Genomic DNA, 15,233 nt, shown 5'->3' on the forward strand with positions numbered 1-15,233 from the left:
GGGTGACTGTGGGAGGTGTCTCGAATGGTTGAGGGACAGTTATGGGGGATCATGGAGGGTTCGGGTTCACGTTTTTTGGCCTGGTGGTAGATCTGTCCTTTGTCCCTGGATGCTTCTGTGTGTCGCTCTGAATGGAAATCTGTTGGATGGCTGGTATGATAGTTGTTGTAGTTGTTGAGCGGCTTCACTGCAAGTATAATGTATGTTTTGGATATTCAATAAATAAAAAATGAAACACTTTTGGAGAAAATTGTTTGTCCAGATACAGTAAACAAATTGACAATATTTTAAGCAGGCTTATAGGTAAGGACATTCAACAAGCAAGGCACTTACACAAATGACTGATGGTTGGCTGTGGGAAATTGATGATACGATTGTGGGGGCTGGATTATTAGACTTCAGTGTGACATTATCAATCAGTCTGTTGCTGGAAAAATGTATGTGTTAGGGCTTTACACCCCCTGCTATATTGTGGATAAAGAGTTACCTGTCTAACAGAACACAGAGGGTGTTCTTTATTGGAAGCATCTCCAACAAAATGCAGGTAGATTCAGGAATTCCCCAGGGCAGCTGTCTAGGCCCCTTGCTTTTTCAATCTTTACAAAACAACATGCCTCTGGCCTTGAGTATAGGCCAGTGTGTCTTTGTATGCGGATGACTCAACTCTATACACGTCAGCTACCACAGCAACTGAAATGACTGCAACACTTAACAAAGAGCTGTAGTTAGTTTCATAATGGGTGGCAAGGAATAAGTTAGTCCTAAATATTTAAATCTAAAAGCATTGTAAAAATCAATCTCTAAACCTCAGCTAAATATTGTAATGCATGTGGTAATTGAGCAAGTTGAGGAGAAACTGCTTGGAGTAACCCTGGATCGTAAACTAATGTTCAAAACATATTGATAGAACAGTAGCTAGGATGGGGAGATGTCTGTCCATAATAAAGCGCTGCTCTGGTTTCTTAACAGCACTATCAACAAGGCAGGTCCTACAGGCCCTAGTTTTGACGCACCTAGACTACTGTTCAGTAACACACAAACACACAATAACATATGCACTATACACACACGTACACATGGATTTTGTGTTGTAGATATGTGGTAGTAGAGTAGGGGCCTGAGGGTACACACTTAATATGTTGTGAAAGCTGTTGTAAGTGTACTGTAATGTTTAAAATTTAAAAAAAAAACTGCCTTAATTTTGCTGGACCCCAGTAATGGGGATCCATAATAAATACACTGTAGGCTACTTCCAAACAACACTGTATAACTCAAGAAGATCTAAACGCATATCCCCATGAAACTGATTGAGATCAAATGGTTGGCATGGAGATGATGCATCGATGTTAAACTGGTGAAACTTGAATTATCACTCACGATTGTCAGAGAGAAGACCACAAAAATTTGTGTGTACAGCAGGTCTGCACAAATCCATATCACGAGGCTGCAATTTTTTTTAAACAACATGAATGTAATATTCAAATGTAAGAGTCCCCTGTGAAAGTCTGACCAACACTTTGATTCCTACCCTGTCACAACTTCTACTGTATCTGGCCTTTTCATGCCAAACACCAATCATAGAATCAGAATACACATTTTATTTATATGATTCCGACAAAGTTTTTGATCTAAATCACAAGTAAAATTGCATTTGGAATATTTGTTAAAAAAATTGCCGTCATATTATTTGCCCATATTGTACAGCGTAAAGAAAATCTCGCGCAGTTATTCAGATCTTCAGCTCTGGGGGAAAAGTGATCCAAGGTGGCGGGACAGGGCAGTTACCTATGAATTTGCAGTCTTGGTCTTGTTTGTATTCCTTTCCAATATGCTACACATTCTAACTCTCTAATGACTGTGTTGCTTTTGTGAGTTGTGACAAATGCAGTCCTAAAAGTGTATAAATACAAATATTGACAAATTGATGCTTGTGCGCGCAGGGCTGCCTGTTGTACCGGGATATGAGTAACAACCACAGTACATCGGCCATCAAGATCGACCCAGAGACTCTGGAGCATGAGGGAACCATCACTATGCCAGGTACATGATAACACACAGTAACATATCCTTCTTCCCAATAGTGTGTGTTATAATAAACAATGCATTAATTTTTTCATGTACCTGTTTGTAAGCTAGTGTGTTTTTATTTTTGTAATCATCTGTTTACTTACTGTTGTCTTGAACCGATGAACCTGGCCTGTGAAAATAAATATGGTATTTTTTAGATTAACTTGGAAACATTTAATATTTAATGCTCATAAACTTCTGGCCGCTTTTAAACCTCTCGCCCGGTGATTGACAATAGACCAAACCTTTTAGCCAACCATATCATTAATATACTCTACACTAAGGCTTGTAACTACAATGTTTTCAATATTCATAATATTTCGATATAATCATAACTAATGGATTCCGCATCCAGAAATCCAGAAATTAATCCTGATTAAACTAGGAAAGGATTGAAACATGGCCACAGGACAAAGATGCCTACATAGCTTAATAGATTCAATGTGCAGACACTTACGCACTTCTTCAGGATATTGAGAACTAAATCTCTGTCTAGCTAGCCCTGTTATTTGTTTTACAGTATGCTATGTTAATATTCATTTCAAAAATATAAATAAAATGTACCATATCATGGACGGACAGAGGCCAATGCACAGTGTTTCGGCTGAATTCCTTTGTCAAAAGCATGACAAATTCATCTCCCTATTCTTTGGATATTATAAATTATCATTTGAACTGTGTCCTTTTCACAGGCCTACAGACAGACGGCCAGAGCGTAGTCTTCACTGACGGAGAATACATCAACCAAATCACTGCCTGCAAAGACGTGAGTCTCCATTCACACTCACATTAATCTGCTGCACTGGCGCTAAATGTGTTTTATTTGTATTTATCTTGAGAGAGAGGAGTGGATGGGTACAGACTGAAGCCCTGTGCCTAATGTAGGAGAGAGATTGCTATTATACTATAATGTTGTCATTCCTGCCGGACCTGCAGACCCCGATGCACGGTCTGCATTTTTCATGCTTCTTGCAGACAGTCAACTTTGGGATAAAAATGTTTTTTTATTTCTCAGATTTTTTGTAGTCTTTTTGAATTGTATGGATTATCTATTATATTAAAGGCACCTCTTTGTCGCCTTATTCAAACACACTAATAGGTGTGTTTGAAATTCTTACTGCTTCAAGTTCAGTAGCTTACCTCGTCTCTTTTGTTGGGCGCGCATGATCAAGTGTGCCATATCTGTGGCCTATAATTAATTAGCATGTAGTATGCATGGGCAGAAAAGCACAAGGCATGTTGTCTTTTCAAGGAAATTAACTTCCCAAATATAGTGTAGGCTGCTACATCGACTGGAAATAAATATTGATAACACATTCATCCATCTTTGCCTGCAAATCGTCCTGCTCCTAAAAGTAAAGCAAAACGTAGCTAAAGTGTCTGCTATCCTGTTCAATTTTGCCCCAACTCTGGCTTTTTCAATCTACATCCAGTCTATTGGCTGATATGGCACAATAATAGTCTACCGATAACATAATACAGCCGAATGGGCCACGTGAGATTCTCTGGCAGTTTAACGTATTTCTAATGCTATTTATGGAAATTTGTATCTTGCATAGGGCAGCAAAATAGCTGGGACAGGGGCTGCAAAGCATACATACACCTAAAATTACATTGTGGGACTTTCACGTACTGTACTTGTTCCCCTAAATATATTGTTTAGCTTTTCTACATACAAGACTATGTCATTCAGGAGTGATGGTGGCTACTTTGTTCAAATTCACAGGGCAGAATATTCTCACTCTTGCGCTCTCATGCTATACTTTCTCACACACATATGCACACACACTATCTAACACAGACATGGGCAAACTACGGCCCGCGGGCCACATACGGCCCGTTAGGCTTTTTAATCCGGCCCGCCGAACTTGTCCAAATTATAGTAAAAACCTCCTTTTTTCCCCTTTCCCTGCAATGTCCACGTTTCCCCAATAGATGGCGCACTCAAAACACATTGACCGTTGTTGGAGTGGCGCGTATTTCTCTTTATTTCACTTTAATTTTCACTTCGTTTCACGTCACCATTAAGCCCTTCTGTGAAAATGAGTGGACCAAATAGAAGGAAAGTGGACAGCGAATGCCGAGTGTTTAATAAGGAGTGGACAACAAAATACTTCTTCACTGAAGTCCGATCAACGGCTGTATGTCTGATATGCCAAGAAGCTGTTGCGGTTTTCAAAGAGTACAATATCAGCCGTCACTTTGCCACGAAGCATGCAAACTATGCTAGCAAGCAGTCAACACAAGAACGGGCGGCTACTGCTCAGAGGTTGGCAGCTAATTTAGAGTCAACAGAACTTTTTTCACCGACAAACTGCAATTCAAGAGTCAAGTACCAAGGAAAGTTATTTGCTGGTATTCAAATTAGCAAAGGCTAGCAAGCCTGAACACTGTTCCCACTGAAATGGTGAGTTTTTCTGCTGTGTTATGAAAAAATGCATATGGAAAGTTTGGAAGTGCGTCTTTTAATTAAGAGCAATGCGCATTTACGCACAGCAGCGGTACAGTAGCTTAATTAACATGCCGCACATCGCTCTTAATTTAAATTTAAATTTTCAGCTGATATTTAATACAGCCTATGTCTGTGTGCTTGGCAACGATTCACGTGTACTGTTTGCGCGTGAAGGCGAGGGCGTCCGTGGCGAGTTTGTAGAGCGCGCGGTCAGGACAATCCATCCATGATTTTGCGGAGTTTAACACAAGTAGATATTATTGAGCTTGAGTATTTCGTTGTGTAATAATAAGTTTTAAATGTTGAAAGTGATTCCATTTTTCTATAAATGTTGATTTCTTTAACTTTGCACCTTCGATTGAAACTTATTAAAAACAGACCTAATCTTGATAAATCACAGTGCGTATGTTATTTTAATCTATTTACATTTCCTCCTCCCAGTATCTCCGAAATAGTATGTAAATGCCATATCTTGCATATTCCTTGAGACAAATTTATTAACTGATAAGGGCTATTTTTCACATTTGAAAGACAGTTAATAAATTGGGTTGTAGTGTTCTTACTGTGCTATGAGGTTTGCACACACTACATTTAATGCTTTAGCATATCCGGCCCAAACACTCCCTCCAAATGCTCCTGGCCCGGCCCCTCTGTCAAATTTTAGAACCCATTGTGGCCCGCGAGTCAAAAAGTTTGCCCACCTCTGATCTAACACCTACTTGCCCTGTAAATCACAAACCCGTAGTTATTTAAACAATGTTGAGTCCGGTACGGTGATGTATGCCAGCCACCTTCTCAGGCAGCCAGCCTCACTCAGAAGTGTCACTCTGTCATCTCTCTTAGCTGAGCCCCCCACAGCTTTGTCACAGATGTGTGTCCTTGAGGAGAGAGGGCTAGTGAAACCAGCATGTGACCATTATCTTCATGGTGAATCCTCCCAGGCAGATGCAGGCCTATATATGCATGAGTAGTAAGCAGAAATAATGGGGAGGGTGGAGGAAAGGACGTGAAATTCATACATCTGCCTCTGAAGCCGCACATGTATCAGATCAGTCCCTGGATAAAAGTGGGAGGTAGGGTTGTAGAGCGGTGTGGGAGAGAGAAAATGTCTTTTTACCAAATTACAGTACGACAGACTACGTATTTACCCTGTATACCCTAATTGACAAAGAAACAAACCAAAACAAAGGCAGTCTTATGCTTTATTGATTACAAAAAAGCTTTTGACTCAATTTGGCATGTGTCTGCTATACAAATTGATAGAAAGTGGTGATGGGGGAAAAACATACGTTATAAAATCCATGTACACAAACTAAGTTTGCTGTTAAAATTGGCAAAAAAACACTTCTTTCCACAGGGCCGTGGGGTGAGACAGGGACGCGGCTTAAGCCCCACCCTCTTCAACATATATATCAACGAATTGGCGAGGGCACTCAAACAGTCTGCACCTGGCCTCACCCTACTAGAATCTGAAGTCAAATGCCTACTGTTTGCTGATCTGGTGCTTCTGTCCCCAACCAAGGAGGTCCAACAGCAGCACCTAGATCTTCTGCACAGATTCTATCAGACCTGGGCCCTGACAGTAAATCTCAGTAAAACAAAAATAATGGTGTCCCAAAAAAGGTCCAGTTGCCAGGACCACAAATAAAAATTCCATCTAGACACTGTTGCCCTACAGCACACAAAAACTATACATTCCTCTGGCTAAACATCAGCACGTTCACAGCTTTGTGGAAGTTACCTGTCGATCTGAGAGACAAGGCAAGAAGGGCTTTCTATGCCATCAAAAGGAACATAAAATTTGAAATACCAATTTAAGATCTGGCAAAAAAATGATTTAATCAGTTACAGAACTCTTTCCCCTTTATAGTTGTGAGGTCTGGGGGTCTGCTCACCAGCCAAGTATTCACAAAATGGGACAAACACCAAATTGACTCATGCAGAATTCTGCAAAAATATCCTCTGTGCACAGCTTAAAACACCAAATAAAGTATGCGGAGTAGAATTGGGTAGATACCCGCTAATGATCAATTTCCAGAAAAGAGCCATTCAATTCTACAACCATCTAAAAGGAAGTGATTTCCAAACCTTCCATTACAAAGCCATCACCTATTGAGATTAACCTAGAGAATAATTCCCTAAGAAAGCTTGACCTGGAGCTCTGTTCACAAACATAATCCACAAAGCCCCAGGACAGCAACAGCAAGACATTTAGACCCAACCAAGTCATGAGTAAAAAACAAAAAGATAATTACCAAAAAATTACCAAAAAACTGAGCAAACAGTAATGCTGTTTGGCCCTAAACAGAGAGTACACAGTGGGAAGAATACTTGACCACTGTGACTGACCAAAATTAAGGAAAGCTTTGGCTATGTACTAACTCAGTGAGCATAGCCTTGCTATCGAGGGAGGCAGACCTGGCTCTCATGAGTTGACAGGATATGTGCACACTGCCCACACAATTAGTTGGAAACTGTGCTGCACTTCCTACCCTCCTGCAAAATGTATGACCATATTAGAGAGCCATATTTCCCTCTGATTACTCATACCCACAAATATATATTTTTTTTAAATGCAATTTTGATAAAGTTTCATATCTACTAGGTGAAATACTGCTGTCACAGCAGTAAGATTTGTGACCCGTTGCCACAAGAAAAGGGCAACCAGTGAAGAGCAAACACCATTGTAAATTCAAGCCATATTTATGTTGATTTATTTTCCCTTCTCTACTTTAACTATTTGCACATTGTTATTATGCTGTACATAGCCATAATGACATTTGAAATGTTTCTATTCCTTTGAAACGGTAATGTTTATTGTTAATTTTGATAGCTTCTTTCACTTTTGTTTTATCCATTTTACTTGCTTTGGCAATGTAAACATGTTTCCTCTGTCAGTAAAGCCCTTTTGAATTTAATTTAATTGAGATCAGCAGTACTGGTAAAGAGCAGCCTTCCGTGTACCGGCAACCTACCTCCCGCGGAGGAGAGAGACAGAGGGAGGGGGAATGGTATTGACAAAGAGAGGGAAGGTGGGAAGAGGGGGTGCTAGGCAGTGGATAGGCTACGGAAATGGGAGAAGGGGGAGGGAGAGAGGATCATGTGCTCAGCAGGAATCAGTGTGAAATCATCACACAGTGCAGCATCACACCATGGGCCCCGCCCAGCTGCTGTCTATCATGGCTCAGCCCCAGCACTAGCCCTAGGCTAGCCTCCATCCCTATTCCCACTGCTTGATTTGTAGATCGGGAGGTACCGAAACGCAGAGTGATCACAAGAGGGGAGAGGGGTTGGGGAGTGACCTGGGTGGCTCTGAGGTAACGGAACGCATGAGAAAACACAAGACACCAGCGTAGCCGGGCAACTCAAACAGGTAGCCTAAGCTATGATCTATGAGAAATAATGTTTTATTTACTTCAAGGCCTACATTTTATTGTGTAACTGCCTTAATTTTGCTGGACCCCAGGAAGAGTTGCCTTGGCAGCAGTTAACGAAAGATCGGTCATAAGCAATGAAAATGGCTAATGTTCATCAGCTGTTGGCTTGAGTGGAGCTGTTGGCAGTTGGCTTGAGTGGAGCTGTTGGCAGTTGGCTTGAGTGGAGCTGTTGGCAGTTGGCTTGAGTGGAGCTGTTGGCAGTTGGCTTGAGTGGAGCTGTTGGCAGTTGGCTTGAGTGGAGCTGTTGGGCAGTTGGCTTGAGTGGAGCTGTTGGGCAGTTGGCTTGAGTGGTGCTGTTGGGCAGTTGGCTTGAGTGGAGCTGTTGGGCAGTTGGCTTGAGTGGAGCTGTTGGGCAGTTGGCTTGAGTGGAGCTGTTGGGCAGTTGGCTTGAGTGGAGCTGTTGGGCAGTTGGCTTGTAAACATGTGTTTCCTCTGTCAGTAAAGCCCTGAGTGGAGCTGTTGGGCAGTTGGCTTGAGTGGAGCCGTTGGGCAGTAGGCTTGAATGGAGCTGTTAGACTTGAAGGGCAGAGGCCCACCCACTTGGCAGCCAGGCTCAGCCAATCAGAATGAGTTTTTCCCCACAAAGTGGCTTTATTACAGACATAAATGCTCCTCAGCTCAAAAGATCTCGCAGGGGTAAGCTGGATGTGGAGGTCTTGGGCTGGCGCGGCGCACCTGTGTGATTATCATGGTGTTTATTCAGCTTCTTGATATGCCACACCTGTCAGGTGTATGGATTATCTTGGCAAAGGAGAAATGCTAACCAACAGGGATGCAAACAAATGTGTGCACAAAATGTAAAGGAAAAAAAAAGTGCCTTGCTTTTCTCAACGAAGCCTCGGATGCAAGGTGGCCCTGCGATGCCACTTCGTTGTAGACTCAGAAACGCAACAGACGACAAATTCGGGATGTAAACAGGGCATAACCAAGGGGCCGGGAAAATAACTAAGTACGAAAATAGCGTTTTAGGATTGCACAAAAAAAGAATAATAATCTAAGTTGACGCAATAGTTTCTGAAATCATTTTAATTACAACAAACATGCAAATTTGTTGCCGAAGTTGAATGAATATCCTCCCATTATAAACTTTATTTCAGATAGCATCCCGTTATGAAATGAAGCAACTTATTTCCTCATTTAGTTCTCGAGCGAGCGAAGAAAGCTGTTTTGGGGAATTGTCATGACAGCTGTCCATAAAAATGTATAGAGGGTTCCCCTCTGATCTTTGCCATTGATATATTCTGTGAAAGCAAAGCCCATAGAGGTCATCACTGTCTAGTGATAAGTGTGCCATCTAGCTATTCATCTCTATGCTGGGGTCACACTGGTGGCTGAAAAGATTTTCAATGAAAATAAAATAAATTTGTATGAGGCTGTGCAGCAATGTCAATTTCACAGGGTGACACATTAGTATAGGCTAAAGGGTTTTTCTATTTATAGAAACAAATCTATTCCCTACCTTTATTTTTCATTAGTCTACCTTTCCGTCCGTAAGTGAATTTCTGACTGCAGACCCTTTGAAAATAATTTCCCCATTCCAGATGATCCATGATCATGAAATGATAAATCAAATTGCCTTGTCTAGGCCTACTCATAATTGTGTATGCCTATTCATATAGATTATACATTTTCTTTGTATAGAGGCAGGATGTACATTTCTTAATCATTGCGCTGGCACAGTGTTGTTGTGGCCACAGTGTGTTCGATTGTCAATTGGGACAAATGATTGATTTCAATGGTGCTTAGCCTACATTTCACAAGTGCATAAAATGTTATCGTTTCGCAGAGGGGCCAGGTTATGGTGTAGCCTTCTCTTATAATTTTTTACTGCAAATGTACAAAGGAATTCTGATGTAAATATGTCAGCCTACACCATTTAGGAAAGATGAGCTGTGACCAAGATGTTTCTGATCGGATTGAAGATTATTATTGAATGAATTAGATGTTCTCTCAATTGTGCAGCTATATAACTTTTTGAGGATCTGGGACCCATGTCAAATCTTTTCAGTCTTCTGAGGGGGAAACGGTGTTGTCATGCCCTCTTCAGGACTGTCTTGGTGTGTTTGGACCATGATAGTTCGTTGGTGATGTGGACACTCTAGACTCGCTCCACTTCAGCCCCGTCGATGTTAAAGTTTGGCCCTCCTTTTCCTGTAGTTCACGATCCGCTCCTTTGTCTTGCTCACATTGAGGGAGAGGTTGTTGTCCTGGCACCACGGAGTGTCTGACGACCTCCCTATAGGCTGTCTCATCATTGTCGGTGATCAGGCCTACCGCCGTTGTGTCGTCAGCAATCTTAATGGCGGTGTTAGAGTCGTACTTGGCCACGCAGTCTTGGGGCAGGTAGCGTTCCCTTGGCATCCACCAAACCCAGATTTGTCCATCGGACTGCCAGAGTAAAACGTGATTCATCACTCCAGAAAATGCGTTTCCAATTCTCCAGAGTCCAATGGCGGCAAGCTTTACTTCACTCCAGCTGACACTTGGCATTGCTCATGGGGAAATTAGGTTTGTGTGCAGCTGCTCTGCCAAGGAAACCCATTTCATAAAGCTCCCGACGAACACTTGTGCTGACGTTGCTTCGAGGAAGTTTGGAACTGAGGACAGACAATTTTTACGTGCTTCAACACTGTTGTTCTGTGAGCTTGTGTGGCCTACCATTTCGCGGCTTAGCCGTTGGTGCTACGAGATGTTTACACTTCACAATAACAGCACTTATTAATTGCCCTGCTAGAGCTGGCATGGTAAACATTTGAGGAACTGACTTGTTAGAAAGGTGGCATACAGACGGTGCCGCTCTTCAGTAAGGCCATTCAACTGACAATGTTTGTCTATGGAGATTGCATGGCTGTGTGCTCGATTTTATACACCTGTCAGCAACGGGTGTGGCTGAAATAGCTGAATTTAATTCGCAGAGGCGTCCACATTTTGTGTGTCTGTCTCCTATCTAAACAGTATAATTCTTTAAGGATTTGTTTTACATTTTTGACTAATGGTCAAATAATTTTGAATAAGTAATGAAGCGCAATGATGGAGATAGACATGAGCCTGTAACACTATCAGAGCAGAGAGTGGGAGAGAGATCATAGAAATAGAATCTCAAGCACACACTTTTCTCTCCCCACAGCAACGGCCATGCACTGCTCTCAAAACATACAATATTGCACAAACCTAAGCCAGGGTCCAACCCAACTGGTATGTTGTGGCCTGATGCCACAATGCTCCATGCTCCATGCACAAACACGCACAGTGCATGGTTGTTCAAAATCATCATCTAAATCTCTTTGCATGTCAGGAATACCTGACTTTGCGTGTTCTTGTGTGTGTAACTCAAGACTAGGTTTTCAAAATTCCAGTAATGTTCCTTAAAACTCTCAGGTATTCCAGAAATCCTGGGTGAACAGATTCTGGATTTCCTGCTTATTTTCTCCTGATTCTAGAAATCTTCCAACCAGGATTTCTGGAAAACCTGGACATTTTGAGAAAAAGTTACTGAAATTGTGCAACCCCACTCATTGAGTCCAAGCTTCTGTATGACTTCAAACATATTTGAATCCTTTATGCTTGTTATATTTCAATGTGGAACTAAATAAGCCATTGCCATGTTTCCCTCAGGATGGGTTTGTGGTGCGGATCTACGCAACCAGTACAGACCCAGCACTGCAGCAGGAGCTTCAGCTGAAACTGGCCAGGAAGTGTCTCCATGCCTGCGGCATCTCTCTGTTTGACCTGGAGAAAGACCTTCACATCATCAGTGAGTCCTACTTGACTATGCGCTCAGGTAAAGTTTACCCTAGGTACAGTTCTATGGTCAGCTTCCCTTCCCCCAATCCTAACCTTAACCATTAGCGGGGGAAATGCTAAACTGACCCAAGATCTGTGTCTAGGGAAACTTCACCGTCTCACTCTGTCAAATATTGGCATAAGGCATAACCATTTGTGTTTTTAGGTAGAGACTGTTGTCACTGAATCAGAGGATGGTCTTATTGTAACGTCTGGAATGGAATAAACGCAAACCACCATACCTTTCTATTCATTCCGTTCCAGGGATTGCAATGCACCGGTCTCCATGTGTGAGTTTCTGTAATATATTTCTGGGTGTGTGGATTTGTGCGTCTGTTTCTCATATCAAAATGTGTTTTCAAGGTACAGGGTTTGACGAGGAGGCAGCATTGCTGGGAGCAGGCAGGGAATTTGCTTTGATGAAAACTGCCTCAGGAAAGGTAAGAACACCAGAACTGTACAAACTGAGATGCATGTGTGTTACCGTTGCTGTGCGTGCAAAGAAGATTGAATTCGAGAAGCAGGCAATCGTCATTCTATTCTGATGTGACCAGCAACACGAGGGCTCTGCCTGGTCTGTTCTTCCTCATTATAAACACAAACACACCATCCTTCTGCCTCACACAAGTCCATTAACCTCCATCTGTTATTGAACGCTCCCTAACACATCTGCTTGAAGTTAAGTTCAGTCACGTGACCACCAGTGTATATACTAAGAACCAAATGGAGGCGAAACATGGATAGACTAACATGGAATTGTCCAATACTTTTCCGTTGCAAAGCGTTACCCGTTGCTATATTTTATTTGGTGCACTGCCTCTTATGCCTAATTTCTTAAACGAACACACAGACATATGGCTCAACATTCAGTTCAAATTTCACTAAAACCATTATTTCGATAAGTAAATTCACACACTTTCATTCTTCTGCTAGAGGAAATAGTCTGGTAAAACATCTGGTTGTTGGTTCTTTTAGTCATGTTGCCACAGACGAGATCAGTCATTAATTCTGTTATGCAAAAGGTCTAGTCATCTGTTCACGAGTGGTTTCTATGCAGGCTGAGTAAAGTTAATTTCACTTGCTAGCTAGCAAGCCAACTTCAGCACCTGGAATGACAGTAAACTATTCGCATTTCCGTTAGAGCTTTGTGTTTGACATTTTCAAAGATGTTGATGTGTGAATTGCTCTGGATCAGAAAAAGTACATTTCTCTTCTGGACACTTCACTATGAATGCTACAAGGGAGATTACTAGAGCGATTAGCTAAGTAAAGCCCCCCCCCGTGGCCAAACCCTCCCCTTACCCGGGCGACACTGGGCCAATTGAAACACTAAAACATCCTACATCTGAATGATTGAAATATTCTTATTAATTTTTCTTTACATAGTTGAATGTGCTGACAACAAAATCACACACGAATTATCAATGGAAATCAAATTTATCAACCCACGGAGGTCTGGATTTGGAGTCACGCTCAAAATTAAAGTGGAAAACCACACTACAGGCTGATCCAACTTTGATGTAATGTCCTTAAAACAGGTCAAAATGAGGCTCAGTAGTGTGTGTGTGGCCTCCACGTGCCTGTATGACCTCCCTACAATGCTTGGGCATGCTCCTGATGAGGTGGCGGATGGTCACCTGAGGGATCTCCTCCCAGACCTGGACTAAAGCATCCGCCAACTCCTGGACAGTCTGTGGTGCAATGTGGCGTTGGTGGATGGAGCAAGACATGATGTCCCAGGTGTGCTCGATTGGATTCAGGTCTGGGGAACGGGCGGGCCAGTCCATAGCATCAATGCCTTCCTCTTGCAGGAACTGCTGACACACTCCAGCCACATGAGGTCTAGCATTGTCTTGCATTAGGAGGAACCCAACGCCAACCGCACCAGCATATGGTCTCACAAGGTGTCTGAGGATCTCATCTCGGTACCTAATGGCAGTCAGGCTACCTCTGGCGAGCACATGGAGGGCTGTGCGGCCCCCCAAAGAAATGCCACCCCACACCATGACTGACCCACCGCCAAACCGGTCATGCTGGAGGATTTTGCAGGCAGCCGAACGTTCTCCACGGCGTCTCCAGACTCTGTCACGTGCGCATTGTGAACCTGCTTTCATCTGTGAAGAGCACAGGGCGCCAGTGGAGAATTTGCCAATCTTGGTGTTCTCTGGCAAATGCCAAACGTCCTGCACGGTCTTGGGCTGTCCACGTGTGGACTTTGGGCCCTCATACCACCCTCATGGAGTCTGTTTCTGACCGTTTGAGCAGACACATGCACATTTGTGGCCTGCTGGAGGTCATTTTGCAGGGCTCTGGCAGTGCTCCTCCTGCTCCTCCTTGCACAAAGGCGGAGGTAGCGGTCCTGCTGCTGGGTTGTTGCCCTTATACAGCCTCCTCCATGTCTCCTGATGTACTGGCCCGTCTCCTGGTAGCGCCTCCATGCTCTGGACACTACGCTGACAGACACAGCAAACCTTCTTGCCACAGCTCGCATTGATGTTCCATCCTGGATGAGCTGCACTTCCTGAGCCACTTGTGTGGGTTGTAGACTCCGTCTCATGCTACCACTAGAGTGAAAGCACCTCTAGTATTCAAAAGTGACCAAAACATCAGCCAAGAAGCATAAGAACTGAGAAGTGGTCTGTGGTCCCCACCTGCAGAACCACTCCTTTATTGGGGGTGTCTTGCTAAATGCCTATAATTTCCACCTGTTGTCTATTCCATTTGCACAACAGCATGTGAAATGTATTGTCAATCAGTGTTGCTTCCGAAATGGACAGTTTGATTTCACAGAAGTGTGATTGACTTGGAGTTACATTATGTTGTTTAAGTGTTTATTTTTTTGAGCAGTATATATACATATATATATATATATATACACACACACACACACACACACACACACACACACACACACACACACACACACACACACACACACACATTTCATTGCAAATTGAAAAATATATATATATTTCAAAAATACATATATATATATTTATATTTCATAAAACGGCATTAGCACTTACCCGTCCAGAAGTATGTCCTGTCCTTGCAGAAACAGCTCCTTAGTTCCTGTTTGAATCATAACACTCAAAGATTCCTCAAACAAAAAATCTGCTTTGCTTTTCCTGATTTATTCGCCATGATATCTTAAATGAAATCGTTGAAAATACAACTTCCCGAAATACTGCTGCGCGTAACAAGCGTCCCAGCAAGTCCTCTGATAGTCAAGGCGAGAATGGAGTTCCTTACGCGTGCATTTACAAACAAGGAATGTTGGTCCAACCCAAAACCATTACATACTGCCGTTTACCTCAGCTCATTGGCTATCTACCCAGCTAGATTTCAAGAAGATCAGTGGTCATTGGGCAGAAATACAGTCAATCAATGAAGCTACGCTAAAATTATTGGTGCGTAAGGTAGTCATTGCTCATTGTCTTGAAATCAGTTCACTTCGGTCAATACTCCCCTCAATGACGTTTGGCTGTGTTGCA

The 15,233-nt window shown here is 42.6% G+C and overlaps 1 protein-coding gene across 11 annotated transcripts in view; it reads left to right on the forward strand.

Moving 5' to 3' along the window:
• The window catches only part of mycbp2 (MYC binding protein 2), a 301,049-nt gene that overhangs the window by 56,173 nt on the left and 229,643 nt on the right, over positions 1-15,233 (forward strand). For all 11 annotated transcript variants that reach the window (XM_064975618.1, XM_064975623.1, XM_064975614.1 and 8 more), the window contains exons 8-11: positions 1,941-2,040; positions 2,760-2,833; positions 11,572-11,710; positions 12,103-12,179. In XM_064975618.1, coding sequence (XP_064831690.1) covers positions 1,941-2,040; positions 2,760-2,833; positions 11,572-11,710; positions 12,103-12,179 — 390 coding nt within the window. The remainder of the gene's footprint in view (positions 1-1,940; positions 2,041-2,759; positions 2,834-11,571; positions 11,711-12,102; positions 12,180-15,233) is intronic.

Source organism: Oncorhynchus masou, chromosome 10 (genome assembly GCF_036934945.1).
Source record: "Oncorhynchus masou masou isolate Uvic2021 chromosome 10, UVic_Omas_1.1, whole genome shotgun sequence".
NCBI classification, from domain to species: Eukaryota; Metazoa; Chordata; class Actinopteri; order Salmoniformes; family Salmonidae; genus Oncorhynchus; species Oncorhynchus masou.